Source organism: Lampris incognitus, unplaced genomic scaffold, assembly GCF_029633865.1.
Source record: "Lampris incognitus isolate fLamInc1 unplaced genomic scaffold, fLamInc1.hap2 H_1, whole genome shotgun sequence".
NCBI lineage: Eukaryota > Metazoa > Chordata > Actinopteri > Lampriformes > Lampridae > Lampris > Lampris incognitus.
The window spans coordinates 1456386-1477234 of record NW_026611076.1 but is presented as its reverse complement, the minus strand read 5'-3'; the positions used below and the strand labels follow the sequence as shown (position 1 = coordinate 1477234).

The following is a 20849-nucleotide window of genomic DNA, read 5'->3' as shown; positions in this document are numbered from 1 at the left end:
TGGTGCTGTGGATCGGCGACGGTTAGCTCCTCGTCTGGCACGTTCCGTAGCACGGAGCAGCGCAGCCCTGGTGATCTCCCAGACACGACGACAGCGGTCCAGATGAGTCTGCACGGAGGGAACCTCCACTTCGGACTCCTGTGCAGAGAAGACGGGCGGCTGGTAACCCAGGGATGCCTCAAAGGGCGAGAGGCCGGTGGCGGAGCTGACCAGGGAGTTGACCGCATACTCGACCCAGGGGAGAAACTGACTCCAGGAGGTTGGCTTCTTGGCAGCGACGCAACGGAGAGCAGATTCCACACTCTGGTTCATCCTCTCAGTCTGTCCGTTAGTCTGCGGATGATATCCCGACGAAAGGCTGACCGAGGCGCCCAACCCCTTGCAGAAAGCACGCCACACACGGGAAACAAACTGGGGCCCTCTGTCTGACACAATGTCCTTGGGAAGTCCATGCAAACGGAAGACGTGGCTCATCAGGAGGTCAGCGGTTTCTGAAGCAGAAGGAAGCTTAGGCAAAGCCACCAGGTGAACACCCTTGCTGAAGCAATCCACTACCGTCAGGATCACTGTGATGCCCTGAGACGGAGGAAGTCCAGAGACAAAATCCAACGCCACATGGGACCAGGGCCGACTGGGAATAGGAAGGGGCTGCAGCAGACCAGCCGGTGCCTGGTGAGAGGCCTTGCTGCGGGCACAGATGGTGCAGGCCATGACGAACTCCTTGACGTCCCTCCTCATAGTGGGCCACCAGAACCGTCGAGCTATGAAAGTGAAAGTGTGGTGGACTCCAGGGTGGCAAGCGAGCTGACTGGTGTGGCCCCATTTGAGGACCCGAGACCTCACTGAGTCCGGAACAAACAGTCGGCGAGGCGGCACGTTGCTCGGGGCTGGACTGGAGCGCAAGGCGCGCTTGACCACCGTTTCAAGGCCCCAGGTCACCACGCCAACGACCTTGGTCTCAGGGAGGACGGGACTTGGCTCCACCGTTACAGGTTCCTTAAGGTGTTGACGAGACAGAGCATCTGCCTTGGTGTTGCGGGAGCCAGGACGATAAGTCAGTGTGAAGTCGAACCGACTGAGGAAGCTGGCCCACCGTGCCTGCCGACCATTGAGACGTTTGGTTGCCCGGATGAACGTCAGGTTCTTATGATCAGTCCAGATGGTAAATGGATGCTCTGCCCCCTCCAGCCAATGGCGCCATTCCTCAAGTGCAGCCACTACAGCGAGAAGCTCCCGATTACCAACATCGTAGTTCTCCTCGGCGGGAAGGAACCGGCGGGAGAAGAACGCGCAAGGATGAACCTTCTGGTCGGCCTCTGATCGTTGGGAGAGCACAGCCCCCAATCCGGTGTCCGAAGCGTCCACCTCAACTATGAACTGCCTCTTGGGATCGGGATGGAGTAGGACGGGGGCACTGGTGAACCTCTCCTTGAGCGACAGAAATGCAGAGCGAGCAGCTGGGGACCAGACGAACGGCTGAGAGGGGGAGGTTAGAAGGGTGAGGGGTTCTGCTACAGAGCTGTAGTTTCGGACGAACCTCCTGTAAAAGTTCGCGAACCCGAGGAAGCTCTGCAGTTCCTTACGTGACTTAGGATCCGGCCATTCCACCACCGCTTTGATCTTGCGAGGATCAGCTCGAGTCTTGCCTCCCTCCACGATAAAACCTAAGTAGTCCACTGACTCAGAATGGAACAGGCATTTCTCAGCCTTGACGAACAGCCGGTTACGAAGGAGGCGTTCGAGAACCTGCCGCACGTGCTGGACATGCTCCTCGAGGGACCTGGAGAAGATGAGGATGTCATCAAGGTAGACGACAACGAATTGGTCGAGCATGTCGCGAAGGATGTCATTCATGAGTGCCTGGAACACCGCCGGGGCGTTGGTGAGGCCGAACGGCATTACCAGGTACTCATAATGACCACGGGGAGTCTTAAAGGCTGTCTTCCACTCGTCCCCTCTCCGGATCCGAACGAGATGGTAGGCGTTCCGGAGATCCAGCTTAGTGAAGACAGTCGCCTGGGTCAGGGGTTCGAGGGTGGAGCTCATCAGAGGCAGGGGGTATTTATTCTTGATGGTGATGTCGTTGAGTTGGCGATAATCAATGCAGGGTCGGAGACCACCATCCTTCTTCTTAACGAAAAAGAAACCAGCTGCCACCTGGGAGGATGAGGGTCGGATGAGCCCTGCCGCCAACGATTCTGAAATGTAATCGTCCATAGCAGCCTTCTCGGGGATGGAAAGGCTGTAAAGACGACTGCTAGGGAGAGAGGCCCCAGGACGGAGGTTGATAGCACAATCATATGGCCGATGCGGAGGGAGAGACTGAGCTCGCGTCTTGCTGAAGACCTCCCCGAGATCATGATACTCGGGAGGAACAGAGGAAAGATCGGGAGGAGGGGCAATCGGAACAGTCTGGACTGCTGGACCAGGTGCGGCCTGAAGACACCGGGCGTGACAGGAGGAGCTCCACTCCAAAATGTTACCAGACGACCAAGCAATGTGTGGCTCATGCTGAGCCAACCAGGGACGCCCCAAGATCACAGGAACTAAGGGAGACTGGATGACGAAGAACTGAAGGCTCTCCACATGGTTTCCAGCAATAGTGAGAGACACGGGACAGGACTGTCGGGTAACACTGGCCAGGCGGCGCTCATCCAGAGCAAAGGCCTCTATTGGCCTCTCCAATTCCTCACATGGAATGTTAGCTTGAGCAGCAAACGTAGAGTCCAAGAAACACCCATCAGCTCCCGAATCGATGAGTGCGCCTACAGTGAGCCGCTGGTCTGCCCAAGCCAGGGTAACGCTCACAAGATGGTTAGCCGGAGCAGGATGGCGGGAACAGGAAAGACGGCTCACTAGGATCTCCCGGGGTCCCAGTGAGCCTAATCTTTTGGCCGCGTAGGACACTCGCTGATCCGGTGTCCCTTAAGACCGCAGTAAAGACAGAGACCTGCCTTGAACCGGGCCTCCCGTTCAGCGGGAGTCAGTCGTGTACGCCCAAGCTGCATAGGTTCCTCCTCTGTCACTGTCTGGGAGGAGGAGAGGCTTGCCACAGGGGAAGTGGAGTGCGACGAAGAAGAGCCCCCTTCGGAAGCTCTGGATGGCTGAGAGGTAGAAACGGTTCCCCGTAGACCTCGCTCGCGCCTTCTCTCGCGGAGACGTCCATCGATGCGGATGGCAAGGCTGATAAGGTCGTCGAGAGAGGTAGGATCCTCCCGGGTGGCTAGCTGATCCTTGACGGCATCGCTGAGGCCCCTACGGAAGGTTACCCGAAGTGACTGGTCGTTCCAGCCACTCTCAGCCGCAGCCAGCCTGAACTCGACTGAGTAGTCAGTGACACTGCCACTGCCCTGCTGGATCCTGCTCAATCGGACACCCGGATCCTGACCGTACACTGGATGATGGAATACCTTCCGAAGCTCAGCCACAAAGTCATCGTAGGAAGAGCAGAAACTGGCCCCCATGGACCAGGAAGCAGTGGCCCACTGAGCAGCGCGGCCAGTCAGCAGGTTAGTCACGTAAGCAACTTTTGCAGCATCTGTGGTGAACCCCCTGGAATGGTGGGCGAAGACAAGCTCACACTGCATGATGAACGTGGCACAGGTCTCAAAGTTGCCATCAAAAGGCTTGGGATTGGAGATACTGGGCTCCCGGAAATCCGAAACATAAACGGTAGGATTGTCTAAGGCAACGGCTGCGGGCACTGCTGGAGGAGGGGCGGCCGGAACTGGTGGGACAGCTGGCTGGATGGTGATAGCCGCTGTGAGAGTTTGCAACTGCTTAAGAACCTCCTCTTGTTGGCTCGCGAGCGCCACTTGCTGGGCCGAAAGAGAATCCACCGAAGCCTGGAGGGGTTGCACCTGAGCCCGGAGGCCCTGCATGGCAACAGCGGCCTCTTGTAGTTGCTGGCCGTGGGAGGCTGTAAGTTGAATCTGCTTATAGAGAGCAGCCTGGACAGGATTGGCGTCTGGGTTGTCTGGGTTCATAGTGAGGGCGAGTTCGTACTGTTAAGGTTTGTAGAACGAACCCAATAGCGACAACACAAGACAAAGTAAAGCACCAACCTGGCAGGACTCGTAGAGGAGAGCCGGCCGGGCCTGGACAGAAGGGGGAGGCGCTTCAGGCGGAACTTGAGAATAGCTTCTTAAAAATGGGAAAACGTAAACTGCCCCCTTAATCCGAAAAGGAAAAAAACGTAAACTGCTCCTTTAAAGTCCGAAAGGGAAAAAACGTAAACTGCTCCTTTAAAGTCCGAAAGGGAAAAAAACACAAACTGCTCCTTTAAGGTAGAAGTCCAACCGAGTAATAAGATCCACAGTGAGAGAGGAGAAATTAGAATATCAAAAACTTGATCTCAACTAGAAAATCACGATGGGAAAATCCAATGGGGAAAACACAAAGAGAGTTCTTCTCCGAACAAGCTCTCAAGGAGAACTGACACAAGGGAATAATTAAACAAGCAAAAACACGGAGAATACTACAATCTGTACTCCACCGGGAGACACAGAAATGTCACAAAACTCGAGACGAAGAATTTACTCACGGGACTGTTCAGGACGAACTCGCGACGAGTTCTGGAAAGCAAACAAACTTATACTAGAGTGGTTAACGAGTAGGTAGGCTGCAGGTGTTTCAGACGCGCCCCTCCCCCGCTCTCATTGCTGGTTGCCAGGTTGGTCAACAGACCGAGCCCTAACATATTACTGTGTATTACTGTGTATTACCATGTATTGCTGTGCATTGCCGTGTATTACCATGTATTACATGTATTACTGTGTATTACACTTTACTACTGTCTATTACCATGTATTACTGTGTATTACCATGTATTACCGTGTATTACCATGTATTACTGTGTATTACCATGTATAACCGTGTATTACTGTGTAACACCATTTATTACAAATTACAATGTATCGCTCTACTATGCTAGTTGCCTCACTTGTTTCATCATGTATTACCGTGTATTACCATGTATTACTGTGTATTGCCATGTATTACCGTGTATTACCGTGTATTACCATGTATCGCTCTACTATGCCAGCTGCCTACACTTGTTTTACCGTGTATTACCATGTATTACTGTGTATTATCATGTAATACCATGTATCACTCTACTATGCCAGCTGCCTACACTTGTTTCCTTCTGTAATTTACTGACTCCCTCATAAGTCCCTTTGAATACAAGCACATGCCAAATGAGCAAATGCAAAAACTTTTTTTTTGGCTTTTTTTTTCCTCCCCAATTGTACTTGGCCAATTACCCCACTTTCCCCAGCCGTCCCAGTCTCTGCTCCACCGCCTCTGCCGATCCGGGGAGAGCTGCAGACTACCACGTCTCCTCCGATACATGTGGAATCACCAGCCGCCTCTTTCCACCTGACAGTGAAGAGTTTCACCAGGGGGACGTAGCACGTGGGAGGATCACGCTACCCCCCCCCAGTTCCCCCTCCCCCCGAAAAGGCGCCCCAGAGGAGGCGCTAGTGCAGCGACCAGCACACACACCCACATCTGGCTTGCCACCCGCAGACACAGCCAATTGTGTCTGTAGGGATGCCCGACCAAGCCGGAGGTAACACGGGGATTCAAACCAGCGATCCCCATGTTGGTAGGCAATGGAACAGACCGCTACCCGGACGCCCCCGATGTAGAATGTATTTATTTCAGGACTTACCTCCACCGTGAGCTCTCTCTGGGCGTCTTTGGAGGCCTGCAGATGAATCCTCAGCTCCTCCTTCTCTAAAGCCAACTGTGAAGAGAGCACACAACGTGATGATGTGATCACAGACGTACACCCAACACTGTTTCACACCCATGTTAAACACTGTTCTGCCCCTTCTTTTCAGCCCTCTGTCATTAGCCCCGGCACACTCGGTTCTTCTCTCTCCTCTCCTGCACCGTGGTTGTCCTCTCACCTCCTTCACCCTGTGCTGGAGCTCCACTATCTGGGACAGAAGCTGGGCGATCTCCTCCTGGTGCCTGAGCAGTTCCTCATTTTTCTGAGCCAGCTCGTCCGTCAGAGAGACCATCTGACTGTTGGACTCACCTGCACCCCCCCCCACACACACCCCACACACACACACACACAGCCATGCAAAACAAACACACAAGATACACTATAAAAATCACTTTGCCAGTCCTCATGATGCCATGTGGGGATTTGTGTGTGTGTTTATGACTCACGCAGCTCCTTGACACAGTCACTGACCAGCTGCTGCTCCTTCTCCTCATAGGTGATGGTCTCCCTCTTCAGATGGCGAGCCTGGGTTTAGAAAAAAAAACTGCTGTCACGAGCAAGGTGACCCTTATTTAATCACAACCAATTCCATCCGTCCAGTCCTTCAACCATCCTGAGCAGTTCTGCTTGGTCACTTTTTTGTCGAATTAAGTCAGGACAATGAATGCAGACTTAGGGGCGTGCGGGTAGCGTAGTGGTCTATTCTATTGCCTACCAACACGGGAATCGCTGGTTCGAGTCCCCGTGTTACTTCCAGCTTGGCCGGACGTCCCTACAGACACAGTTGGCCATGTCTGCGGGTGGGAAGCCGGATATGGGTATGTGTCCTGGTCACTGTACTAGCGCCTCCTCTGGTCGGTTGGGGCACCTGTTCAGGGGGGAGTGGGAACTGGGGGGGGATAGTGTGATCCTCCCACGTGCTATGTCCCCCTGGTGAAACTCCTCACTGTCAGGTGAAAAGAGGGGGCTAGTCACTCCACATGTATGGGAGGAGGCATGTGGTAGTCTGCAGCCCTCCCCGGATCAGCAGAGGGGGTGGAGCAGCAACCGGGACGGCTCAGGCAGGCCAGATGCAATTGGGGAGAAAACGGGGGGGGGCGTGGTTCAAAAAAAAAAGAATGCAGAAAAGTGGGTCTTTCTCCTACTTAAACACGCCTGTTTGACCCTTGACAGAACGTCCACATCCAAGGTCATAAGATGTTGGCACACATTTACATACCACGACAGACCAAATCTCATGTAGCCTTCACACGAAGCGTGTTCTGTATTTTGTGATTATCACCATACCTCGGACCTCAGTGCCAGGTTCTCCTCCTCCACCTCCTGTAGCTTGCTCTGCAGCGCCTCCAGCTGGCTGAGGGCAGCGGCTGCAGTGGCTGTCCCCATTGACTGAGGCTGGCCATATGGAGTGGAGCAGCTGGAGTCGGTCTCACACTCCTCCGAAGCACTTGCCACTATCCGCAGCAGCTCATCCTTCTTACTCAGTTCATGCTGCAGCTGATGCACCTGGGGGGGGGGGGGCTTTTTATTCGTGTTTGTGCACAAGTGAATATGAGCATTTGATTTGTTGCAGTGACAGAATGAACAGTTTCTATGCAAGGGTGCCAACACCATGTGTAAGTGTGAGCATCAGGTTTCAAACTGGGTTGCGACCCACAATCCATTCTGTGCACAATTGTAGTCCACTGACTTCCGGTTTCTACTGCAGCGGTCATACCAGTTCGTATCTATTTGTGTTGCAAAGACACAAAGAGAAAAACACAGATCCAAAAACTACAAGAACACATATATCCAAACTAACACATGTAACTAAACTAAACAACAACAAAAAGTCATTGTCCAGGAGAACCAACAGCAGCCAGGATGACTGCTGCAACTGCCGATCTCCATGGGCTAGCAGTTAGCTTAGCCTGTGGGCTGCAGGAAACCATGTTTCTTCTCATTTCATGTGCAGAAGTGAATGACATGAAACGACAAACAAAGTGTATCTGATTCTGAGAATTGATTTATCTTATTGCACAAAGTAAGTGGTGGGCTCCAGGCCATGAAGTATCTCCCCAGGCGGCCACGGCATGAAAACCCTGGGTAACCCCCTGCTTCAAACCAGCACGCTTCATTTAAAATGCTGGGCTGGGGCTAAATTTATCACCTGTCCCTGTTTAAAATGCTGTGCTGGGGCTAAAGTTATCACCTGTCCCCATTTAAAATGCTATGCTGGGGCAAAGGTTATCACCTGTCCCCGTTTAAAATGCTGTGCTGGGGCTAAAGTTATCACCTGTCCCCGTTTAAAATGCTGTGCTGGGGCTAAAGTTATCACCTGTCCCCGTTTAAAATGCTGTTCTGGGGCTAAAGTCATCACCTGTCCCCGTTCAAAACATAAACACAAAGTTTTGCAGCATTTTGTCAAAGCAAACGCGCCGTTAGTTTTTGTGTTGGCTACCTGATCCAATGCCTGTGCCAGCTGCTCCTCGATGGCCTCATTGCGTTCCTGCAGCAGGTTGTTTCTCTGCAGCAGTGACTGACCGATGCGAGCGGCCAGCTCCAAGTCCCTGTCCCTCTGTCCAAACAGAGCACGGGACAACGGACAGTCAGCACATCACATGCTGTTCTTCATTCACATAAAAGAAACTACACCTTCCAACAATGGCAGGTCGCTGAGCGGCTGGGGGTCGGGTACCTCGGCCAGAAGATGTGTGACCACGTCAATGTCATTGTGGGTCCTGGTCATCTGCTCCAGACGATCTGCACCGAGAACTGGCCACAAGGAGAAACCAGTCACACACACATCAGCACACACTTCAGGCTAAGCAAACACAGCTTCACTTAGGGACACAAAACGTACGACAAACACATGTGATTAAAAAACATGTAGTCAATAACGCATATACACTAGCAGCATCCATCCATCCAACCATTCATCCGTCACACATGTAGTCAATAACGCACATACACTAGCAGCATCCATCCATCCATCCATCCACTCATCCATCCGTCCACCCATCACACGTAGTCAGTAACGTACATACACTAGCAGAATCCATCCATCCATCCACCCATCCATCCATTAGAGCCGCTTGTCCTGCTCTCAGGGTCGCAGGGATGCTGGAGCCTATCCCAGCAGTCATTGGGCGGCAGGCGGGGAGACACCCTGGACAGGCCGCCACGCCATCACACAGGGCCCACACACACACACACACACACACACACACACACACACACACACACACACACACACACACACACACACACACACCAAGGGCAATTTAGTACAGCCAAGTCACCTGACCTACACGTCTTTGGACTGTGGGAGGAAACCGGAGCACCCGGAGGAAACCCACGCAGACACCGGGAGAACATGCAAACTCCACACAGAGGACAACCCGGGACGACCCCCAAGGTTGACTACCCCAGGGCTCGAACCCAGGACCTTGTTGATGTGAGGCGACAGCACTAACCACTGTGCCACCGTGCCGCCACTTGCGACATACCAGCTTTATCTATGACTTTATGCTGCATTCCAGTTTTGTGATGACAAATCACTTGCAAAACAAGTCACAGGAAGTCCAGTCATTTTCTATGAGCATGACTGCAGTCCTCATTTGTCTGCCTCGCATGGAAACGCTGGTCGCTGCTCTAGCCTCCAGACTTCTTCAGCAGCTAAAAATCAGATGGTAACGCTATATGTCCTGCTTACTGCTGCAACATTGTTCACTTTTTTAAAATTTCTTCCCCCTTTTTCTCCCCACTTGTACTTGGCCAATCACCCCGCTCTCTGAGCTGTCCCGGTCACTGCTCCACCCCCTCTGCAGATCTGGGGAGGGCTGCAGACTACCACATGCCTCCTCCCATACATATGGAGTCACCAGCCTGACAGTGAGGAATTTCAACAGGGGGACGTAGCACGTGGGAAGATCACGCTATTCCCCCCAGTTCCCCCTCCCCCTGAACAGGTGCCCCAACCGACCAGAGGAGGCGCTAGTGCAGTGACCAGGACACATACCCACATCCAGCTTCCCACTGGCACACATGGTCAATTGTGTCTGTAGGAATGCCCAACCAAGCCGTCAGTAACACAGGGATTTGAACTGGCGATCCCTGTGTTGGGAGGCAATAGAATAGACTGCTACACCACCCGGACACCCCTGCGACATTATTTACACTTACACAACCCACCAGCTGGCTCAAGTCAAACAGGGTATGGTTTGAAATGAGTCTGGTCTCTATGCTAACTACAGGTATGTGCCTCTGAACTACTGGTATATGCCTCTGAACTACTGGTATGTGCCTTTGAACTGCAGGTATGTGCCTCTGAACTGCAGGTATGTGCCTTTGAACTACAAGTATGTGCTAGATCAGCTACTGTGGAATGTTATATTCACTTCCGGAAGACTTTTTCCAATGTGACAGCAGCAAATAGCCCCCCCCACCCCCCATTAGCCCATGTCACACAGGTTCTTCCAACGCCATCGCTGCCAGTGTCACCGTATCTCATGTAAATACCCCAATATAACCCATGTTCCATGTGCCACAGATCCTCACCCACATTGCCTGCATGCTCCGTCAACGACAATGATGAGTCTTCTGACCAGGCATGGCTCCAGGATTTCAGTTTTGGGTGGGCCAGGCCAACTATGGATGGGCCTGGAATTCCCTAGCAGGGTCCGGGGGCATGCTCCCCCGGAAGAAAATTTGTCAATATTGATAATTTAAATGCATCAATTTGGTGCATTTTGAGACCAAAATCGAGCTAGATAGAATAACAAATGTAATCACAAAAAAACCCTCATAATTCATGCAACATTGACAAAATGAGCCAAAATGTTAAAAATTACTCAGTGCAAAATATATATTGCTTAAACAGCAGCAGTACCATCACTTGCCAACGTTGAAAGCCAGTGAGTGGCCATTTTGAACTATAATTCTATCACTGACCGACCAATAGAGGGCGCAAAAGGTCTGTGAACAAGCAACCACAGCCCAATCAAAGGCCCTGTCCCAATACCCACCCTACGCGCTACCTAGAGTGGTGCAGTTTGGTATTACAACGTTGTGTAGGGCATGCAAAGTCCCCTTTGGGAAGGAGGTTTGAATGAATTGAATTGGGACGCCTGAGTAACGCGAGCAGAGCAGCGAGCCAGTATTCAGAACTCGCTCATAACATTATCTGTCATGTAAAGACATGCTACTAGAGTTCATTATCAATCACCATCAATCACAGTCTACAAATCTCTATGATCACAAGACAATGGGCTATGCTAGATGATTTCATTAACACCGGGTTTTTTTTCGATTTCATAAAGGCACATAGAGAAGATGCATTAAACAATTTATTGTCGTCACAGAGTAGACATCCTGTAGTAATGAACATCGGCCTTTCTTTTTTACATGGCTCAGCCTCAGACCATCTAGCAACAAAGTCGGTTGCATTGCAAAGGCATTTCATGGTATGGCAGTTGGACCTAGCCTAGCCTATCCCGCCGGCGTCGAACATCACATCATGTGTCTCTTGAACTTGCTTACGCATGAACATCAACATATAAAATTATGTTTATAAAAACTATTTTTAGCACAAAATCATGTGATTATTGGCTGATTTCGAATCATTTATGACTAAATGAAAATTTGTAAAAAATAATATATAAAATATATTTTTTTGGGTAGGAAAATTGTAGGGTGGGCCTGGTGAAAAGTGGGCGGGCCTAGGACCGTCAGGCCCACCCATGACGCCGTGCCTGCTTCTGACCCTGAAATAAATCAGCACTTCCTTTTTGATCCTCATATACACATAGCTGTCTGAGCAATATAACTATCGGGTGTTGATGGAGTTATTTGGAGTTGGATAATGCCCGTTTAAAAGCTCAAGCTTGTTGCCAGCACCCAAAACCCTACTGTGCTGTCATACAAGCTCTACATAGGCAGAATCGACAACCAAATGAGCTCGCTCTAAACAAGATAGCTGCCTTCCCTACTGCTCTTGATATCAAAGGCGGTGCTGTCAGATTCCTCAAGAGCTTTGCATTAAGAGTGAGTCTCCTGCTTAGAAGGTTACATGGCTTGGAGCCCCCGAGTTGGCCACATACTGCAGACTGACTGCTGAGCAAACGTCATCATAGAGCACCTGCACGGCTAAGGCTAAGCTAAGCGCTAAGACTTAGTAGGTGCCAAAATTGCACAGCACCACCAGTTAGAGAAACAGCAAAGTGCTATGACATCATCATTAAGTATATTACTTAGTTAATGGGTGTTCAGTCCTGGTATTTACAATATTTAAACGTCCACCTATGTTGAGTTTAAATCCACTTGTGTTCAGTTGCATGGTTGCAGACATTGTTAGGTCTGACAAATGGAGCAGCAGCTCAGATCGGTCCTGCTGCCATGATGACGAAGGAACAGCCAATGAAACTTTGAGATGACGTTATTTGGAAACTAAAAGCTGAAGAGAACTGTTGTCAATGTTTTGACCTTTCTAAGAGCACCGTCAAGTCCACTACAGCTGAACAAAAAAAGAATGGCACAACACAGAAACTATTAAACTCTTACAAAACAGCAACAGCAAAAGTGCAATTGTCAGAAAACTGACGGAGACCAGCTACACCCACAGCTGCATCAGCTGAACTGAAAGAAAAATGTCCAGGGACAACAATCTCTTCAGTACGTCGTAGATCCAGCCTCATTGTATGAGTGGATAGAAGGAAGCCACTTCTGAGATATAAGCTAAGTGACAACATGTGAGAGCTCCTGGAAGAAGACTTTGTGGGCAGATAAGACTAAAGTTAGCCCTCTGGCCTTAGCACCAACCAAACACAGCTCAACACCCATGAAACACCATCCCTACTGTCAGGCATGGTGTTGGCAGCATCGTGCTATTGGGTAGCTTTTCAGTAGGAGGGACTGGAACGCTTCAATGCATTAAAATGTACTTCTGTACCAAGAACAAAATCAGGAAAAGCTCAAAAGGGGATGGATACTTCCTGAAGGGACTGTAAATATTTATATTTATGAATTGAGTTGCACACACTCACACTTACTCATATAGCGGAAGGTCTCATCAGCTAACATGGGGGAGATAGCGCTGTGCTGGCTGGGGGCCTTGTCTGGAGAGCAGCTTGGAGAGACCACCCAGTCCTGGCTGTCTGACAGGTAGACAGAACCAGAGCCGACTGACCCTGAACCGCATTGCTTACTACTACTGCCGAGCCCCTCATCTGAGGAAAGACAAAAAGTTACGTTACAATATCCATCCATTTTCTTTAAGAGCCGTGTTCTTCACCCGCTTACGTTCATGCTCACATGTGGTTTGTGCCTTTTTAGTATCACAGCACCGATAGATACACCATAGCTACATTCCCATTTATTCAATCCAGAGTCCCAGATGAAGCTTGGAGGTAACATGAGCATGCAGAGCAAACCAACTAAGGCACTGGGAGGACATGCACACGTCACACAAAATGGCTGGTATTTAACCTGTGCTGTGGTGCAGCAGAACTTACCACCAATGCCTCCACAATAAGGTAATTAGGTGTCCAAGCAGCAACAGCTGCGGAACCCTATTGTTTTTCTAAGGATTATTGTTATTATTATTATTATTATTATTATCATTATTGTTGATGTTGTTGATGTTGTTTCTGTAAAACGCTACAATAAGCACATTTATGTTTTGGGTCATATCTCAGGCTCTGTATGGAATTTTTTAGAAATTATTTTTTCCTCTAATGCATTGGAAGCTCCCGAATCTAATGCACCCATTCCCATTTCTACCTGCCATATTTTCCCGCCATTTTCAAAAATCAAAAGTGAAAGTACAATGAACTAGTCTGAGGCTGTTCCTCCGATTCCTATGACATTTGGTGTACGTCATCTCCACACAATGCTGATACAAAGTTGTTAAAAGAATTTTGATGTCATTCCATTTCGAAGTTACCTGTCAATCAAATTTTTACGTGTGGTCCATACCGCCTCTATTGCCTATATCTAGTGATGTGATTGCCCAAATTTAACGAAACTTGTCACGCAGAATCGCGACAACAGTATTTGTAAGCATGCCAAATTTTGTGAGATTTCGTCTATAGGGGGCGCTACAACTGACACATGTCAATATCTCAAAAACAGCTTGAGCTAAAACTCTTTAATTTGGTATAGTTATACTTGGACCCATTTGACTACATTGCCTAAAATGTAAATTAGCTGGATTACCAAAATGGCCACCAAACAGCCAATGAAAATTCAGTAGCTAATACTTGCTAGTGTGAATGGCTGATCTTCATGGAAATTGACATGCTTATTCTTTGTGGCACATAGAAGCCATGTACCAAATATGAAACAGATCGGACACATGGGGGCGCTACAATAAGCACATTTACGTTTTGGGTCATATCTCGGGCTCTGTATGGCATTTTTGAGAAATTCCTTTCTCCTGTGATTCCTTGAAAGCTCTCGAATCTAACGCACCCATTCCCGCCAATTTCCAGAACTAGTCTGAGGCTGTTCATCCTATTCTCATTAAATTTGGTCTGCATCATCTCCAGACAATGCTGATAGAAAGTTGTTGAAAGAATTTTGATGTGCCTTTCCATTTTGAAGTTACATGTCAATCAAAATTTAAGGTTTGGTCCATAGTGATTCTATTGCCTATATTATGTGATATTATTGTCCAAACTTAACGAAACTTGTTAAGCACAATCAACACAACAGTCTTTGGAAGCACACAAAATTTTGTGAAATTTCGTCTATAGGGGGCGCTACAACTGACACATGTCAATATCTCAAAAACCGGTTGGTAGGCAGCTGCAATACTGCTTGGACCCCGTTAATCGCCACTTGCGGCTATATTTAAACAATTGTTGCACAGAATGTTGTAGGAGTATGAATGCCTGACGTCATATCCTAACCCACTATACAGAATTGCTTTTCTTTGTTTGAAAGATCCTGAGAGTGAATTGAGGGCTGATGTCTCATTTGTGCATCAGCCCTTGTGCATTCCATTGGCTTAGTCGCTGTACAAGCCAGCATCATTCTAGTTAAGCAGATGTGTGGTTTGCTGAGACAGACTGGGGTAGCTGCAGCATTCGGCCCAAATACATGGCCATAAAGATTGACATCCAATAACACAGACAAGTATGTTATAGACAAAATATCAGATTACTGTGATAGAGACATTGATTGTCTGGTTGTCTATATTATCTTTTAATGTGGTCTGCAACACTGAATAAAGGAAAGCCTTTCTGCTAGATGCTTTTTATTCTCAAAACATCACTCATTAATTGGTTTGTAAAGATTTTTTTTTAAATGTTTAAAAACTGGCCATTTTATGACATCGGAGATAAAAATAGTGGCTATCTTAAAACTGTAAGGTCAATATGAGTGTGATACATAAACATACATATATAGCATGCACATACACGCACCACTTGTAAAACCACAATTCCTACCTGTCTCAGTGCTCGACTCTTTCTTCTCAATTGTCCGAGGTTTGACTTCAAACATGTCCTGTCCAGACAGCGAGTGGAGGTCCCCACTCAAACACACTGGTGGACAGGAAAATAGAGTTGCTGCTTCTGAGCCGTCACATTTTGCACCTCTACTAAGGGTAGGCACAATGTCACTGCCCTGGAAAAATACTCCCAAATAATCTGTAACAGAGGGAACAGAATTAATTTCTATATTAAATGTCAATTATTACAGGATAACATAGTTAACATTGGCAAAACAAGAATCACAAGAATCACTAAGTAAAACATAAATTGGAACCCTCTTATGTGAATAGTATGAACAAATGAAAGCTTCACATAAGTAAAGGTCAGCTAAATGGACTTAGGTAGAGGTCAAGATGAAAAGGACTTCAAAAAGTGTAATTTTCTCACTCAACATTTTCACACTCTAGGCTTCTGACAGTATTCATTATTTCCCTCCCCAACATTTCTTTGAATATTTAAAGGAGAAAAAAATTCACCAATGCAGCTTGCTGCTGGACATTTTATGTACTGGCTGTCTATAAACTTCCTTTATGGTGGTTCATATCACAATATGATATGATGAAACGGCAGAAATGAACCCAACCACTGAAGATGCACAAGCTAGTGCATCCTTAGTGCCGGTCCCAAGCCCAGACAAATGGGGAGGGTTGCGTCAGGAAGGGCATCCGGCGTAAAATCTTTGCCAAATCAAATATGCGGATCATAAATAAGACTTACATACCGGATAGGTCGAGGCCCGGGTTACCAACGACCGCCACCGGTACTGTTAACCAGCAGGGTGTCGGTGGAAACTATGCTACTGTTGGGCGAAGGAGAAGGAGAGGGGGAAAGCATGTCCAGAGGCAGCTAGAGAGGAGGAAGGGTAGGCATGTGGAGGTGAGAGTTGGAACTTTGAATGTTGGCACTATGACTGGTAAAGGGAGAGAGCTGGCTGACATGATGGAAAGAAGAAAGGTAGGCATACTGTGTGTGCAAGAGACCAGGTGGAAGGGGAGTAAGGCCAGGAGTATCGGAGGTGGGTTCAAACTCTTCTACCATGGTGTGAATGGGAGGAGTAATGGGGTAGGGGTAATTCTGAAGGAAGAGTATGTCAAGAGCGTGCTGGAGGTGAAGAGAGTGTCACACAGAGTGATGAGTATGAAGCTGGAAATTGAAGGTTTATTGCTGAATGTTATCAGCGCATATGCCCCGCAAGTTGGGTGTGAGATGGATGAAAAAGAAGAATTCTGGAGTGAGTTGGACGACATGGTGGAGAGGGTACCCAAGGAGGAGAGAGTGGTGATTGGAGCCGACGTCAATGGACATGTTGGTGAAGAGAACAGAGGTGATGAGGAGGTGATGGGAAGGTATGGAGTCAAGAAGAGAAATGTGGAAGGACAGATGGTGGTTGATTTTGCGAAAAGGATGGAAATGGCTGTGGTGAATACATATTTCAAGAAGAGGGAGGAACACAGGGTGACGTACAAGAGTGGAGGAAAGTGCACACAGGTGGACTATATCTTATGTAGAAGGCGCCATCTAAAAGGGATTGGAGACTGCAAGGTGGTGACAGGGGAGAACGTAGCTAGGCAGCATCGGATGGTGGTCTGTAGGATGACTTTGGAGACCAAGAAGAGGAAGCGAGTGAAGACACAGCCGAAGATCAAATGGTGGAAGTTGAAGAAGGAAGACTGTTGTGTGGAGTTCAGACAGGAGTTAAGACAGACACTGGGTGGTAGTGAAGAGTTGCCAGATGGCTGGACAACCACTGCAGAAATAGTGAGGGAGACAGCTAGGAAGGTACATGGTGTGTCATCAGGACAGAGGAAGGAAGACAAGGAGACTTGGTGGTGGAATGAGGAAGTACAGCAAACTATACAGAGGAAAAGGTTGGCAAAGAAGAAGTGGGATAGTAAGAGAGATGAAGAAAGTACACAGGAGTACAAGGAGATGCAGCGTAAAGCAAAGAGAGAGGTGGCAAAGGCAAAGGAAAAGGCGTATGGTGAGTTGTATGACAGGTTAGACACTAAGGAAGGAGAAAAGGACTTGTAGTGACTGGCTAGACAGTGGGACCAAGCTGCAAAGGATGTGCAGCAAGTTAGGGCGATTAAGGATAGAGATGGAAATGTGCTGACAAGCGAGGAGAGTGCGCTAAGAAGGTGGAAGGAATACTTTGAGGGGCTGATGAATGAAGAAAATGAGAGAGAGAGAAGGTTGGATGATGTAGGGATAGTGAATCAGGAAGTTCAGCGGATTAGCAAGGAGGAAGTGAGGGCAGCTATGAAGAGGATGAAGAGTGGAAAGGCAGTTGGTCCTGATGACATACCTGTGGAGGCATGGAGATGTTTAGGAGAGATGGCAGTGAAGTTTTTAACTAGATTGTTTAACACAATCCTGGAAAGTGAGAGGATGCCTGAGGAGTGGAGAAGAAGCATACTGGTACCGATTTTCAAGAACAAGGGCGATGTGCAGAACTGTAACAACTACACAGGTATAAAGTTGATCAGCCACAGCATGATGATTTGGGAAAGAGTAATAGAAGCTAGGTTAAGAGGAGAGGTGACGATCAGCGAGCAGCAGTATGGTTTCATGCCACGAAAGAGCACCACAGATGCGATGTTTGCTTTGAGAATGTTGATTGAGAAGTATAGAGAAGGCCAGAAAGAGTTGCATTGTGTCTTTGTAGATTTAGAGAAAGCTTATGACAGAGTGCCGAGAGAGGAGGTGTGGTATTGTATGAGGAAGTCAGGAGTTGCAGAGAAGTATGTAGGAGTTGTGCAGGATACGTATGAGGGAAGTATGACAATGGTGAGGTGTGCGGTTGGAATGACAGATGGGTTCAAGGTGGAGGTGGGATTACACCCAGGATCGGCTCTTAGCCCTTTCTTGTTTGCAATGGTGATGGACAGGTTGACGGACAAGATCAGGCAGGAGTCTCCATGGACGATGATGTTCACGGATGACATTGTGATCTGTAGCGAGAGTAGGGTGCAGGTTGAGGAGAGCCTGGAGAGGTGGAGGTATGCACTGGAGAGAAGAGGAATGAAAGTTAGTAGGAGCAAGACGGAATACCTATGCGTGAATGAGAGAGAGGACAGTGGAATGGTCAGGATGCAAGAAGTGGAGGTGACAAAGGCATTTGAGTTTAAATACTTGGGGTCAACTGTCCAAAGTAACGGGGAGTGCAGTAGAGAGGTGAAAAAGAGAGTGCAGGCAGGTTGGAGTGGGTAGAGAAGTGTGTCAGGAGTGATTTGCGACAGAAGGGTATCAGCAAGAGTTACAGGGAAAGTTTACAAGATAGTTGTGAGACCAGCTATGTTATATGGTTTGGAGACAGTGGCACTGACAAAAAGACAGGAGGCGGAGCTGGAGGTGGCAGAGTTGAAGATGCTAAGATTTTCACTGGGAGTAACGAAGAAGGACAGGATTAGGAACGATTATATTAGAGGGACCGCTCAGGTTGGACGGTTTGGAGACAAAGCAAGAGAGGCAAGATTGAGATGGCTTGGACATGTGTGGAGGAGAGATGCTGAGTATATTGGGAGAAGGATGCTGAATATGGAGCTGCCAGGGAAGAGGAGAAGAGGAATGCCAAAGAGGAGCTTTATGGATGTGATGAGGGAAGACATGCAGGTGGCTGGTGTGACAGAGGAAGACGCAGAAGACAGGAAGAAATGAAAACGGATGATCCGCTGTGGCGACCCCTAACGGGAGCAGCCGAAGGTAGTAGTAGTAGAAACGGCAGAAATGAAACCTGAACCCTAGTCATTTCATACTCAAGGTAAGCTAAAAGCAACATTTTCATGAATCTGCCTGACCTCTCTCAGTTTTTTCACAAATACGAATTAGTCGTTACCCAATTTGGGTGCACAAACGTAAGTCAAGAAGTTTGTGCGTCTCCTATGTTTGGGGGTGGTAATGTTGTTCATCAACCAGCTCATTTCAATTGTCTACAATGGAAGAGGCAATACCGTAAAGAACTGAAGGAGCATACAGTCGCTAATGTATTTCTGTTCGTGCCTGCACAGCAACCAGGACCTAGAATCGTGACCCAGTATGTGGCTAGGCACACTGGATCCCCCAAAAAAATCCAATTATAAACTAGAGAATGCACTCAGTAGAGTGCAGATGTCTGCCAGGGGCACATATCTCCCCTTCCCAGTGTTAGAACTTGGCGACAAACCGCGGACAGAAAAAACAGTGTTTTTCCTGCCATTATAAGACTTTTGCGCCGCGCCTAAGTCGATTACACAGGAAACAAAAAAATAAAAAGTTTCAATATGCAGCACTGAAATAAAAAATCTACCTAACAAAAACATTTTGCCTGTCAGTCTGTGGATGTGCAGCCTCCTAGACAGACCCTCCCGCAAATGTGACCAAGTCTAATATGAAATGACAGGCTATCATAATTTTAATTGATTATTTTTTATTTATTATTTTTATTTCGACCATGTAAAACAACAACAAAAAACAGATAAAAACGAATCAATATGATTAAATTAAAATCAACAATAAACCTACACAACAAACTCAATAAACAAATTGTCATAAACGCAATATTACCTGTTCAAAAAGAATAGAAATAACAGAATTACATACAATTTAAAACAATTATCCCAATTATATGTACAACCCAAATATCACCCAGTGTCGATAATATAAAACTTAAACAGTTATTTATCAAAGCTCTTCCTCATCCATATACCTCTTAAAAATAATTGTATGTGCATCTTTTTGAACTGAATAATGTTTGTACTTCGTTTGAATTCCACATCCAAACAATTCCACAAGTTCACCCAACAGATCAAATACACATACGCTTCATAGTTGTACGAACAATTTTCTTTAAACTTTTATCGCAAATTATAACCCCCCTCTTTGTCAACATTTTTTTTCGTATATTATCCCGGAGTTAATTATTTCTTGGTTTATACAATTTACAATTTCATACAATTGTATACATTATTTGTCATGTGTTAAATTCCATGAGATCCATGAACTTCAAGGCATGTGACTTTAGAAACAGCATGTTAGTCTGTTCGCGAAATCCTAAATTGTTAATTATCCTTATGACCTTTTTTTGCAGTATGCATAATGGATGTAGGTTGCTATTGTGGGTGTTACACCATACCTACAAACAGTAATTCATATATGGCAATACAAGTGAACAATATGGAGTGTACAATGCTTTATGATCCAGAATGGTCCTTGTTTTTCCCAGGACTGTGACGCTTCTTGCCAGCTTTGCTCACACATATTTTATATGAGATTGCCAACAGATCTTGTGGTCTATCATCACACGCAGAAATGTATCTTTATATACTCTATGTTGACATTGTCTATCATCATTTGCACTTGAGTGTTTATTTTATAATTTCCAAATAACTATATTTGTTTTGTTCAAATTTAATGATAATATGTTTATATCAAACCATATTTTCAATTTTCTCATTTCCATTATGATAACCTCCAAATGCTGCTGTAAATTCTCCCCAGAACAGAAAATATTGGTGTTGTCTGCAAAATTACAAATTTCAATATTTCTATACTGTGCACACATCATTTAAGTACAGAATAAACAATTTCAGGCCGAATATTGACTCCTGAGGGACTCCACAATTAATATCCATGCATGTTGACTTCTGCTCACCTACCTTAAC

The 20849-nt window shown here is 47.3% G+C and overlaps 1 protein-coding gene across 2 annotated transcripts in view; it reads right to left on the bottom strand.

Annotated features, from left to right (window-relative positions):
- LOC130131962 (trafficking kinesin-binding protein 2-like) overlaps nt 1-20849 on the bottom strand; it is a 76525-nt gene that overhangs the window by 34449 nt on the left and 21227 nt on the right. Inside the window, exons 2-9 of one of the 2 annotated variants that reach the window (XM_056301687.1) lie at nt 15166-15366; nt 12766-12942; nt 8415-8491; nt 8178-8294; nt 7025-7243; nt 6184-6262; nt 5916-6046; nt 5675-5749 (exon numbers count right to left, since the gene is read on the bottom strand). In XM_056301687.1, coding sequence (XP_056157662.1) covers nt 5675-5749; nt 5916-6046; nt 6184-6262; nt 7025-7243; nt 8178-8294; nt 8415-8491; nt 12766-12942; nt 15166-15220 — 930 coding nt within the window. In that variant the 5' untranslated portion in view covers nt 15221-15366. Of the gene's footprint in view, nt 1-5674; nt 5750-5915; nt 6047-6183; nt 6263-7024; nt 7244-8177; nt 8295-8414; nt 8492-10276; nt 10411-12765; nt 12943-15165; nt 15367-20849 lie in introns of those variants that run through there. The other variant, XM_056301688.1, reaches the window with a different exon arrangement.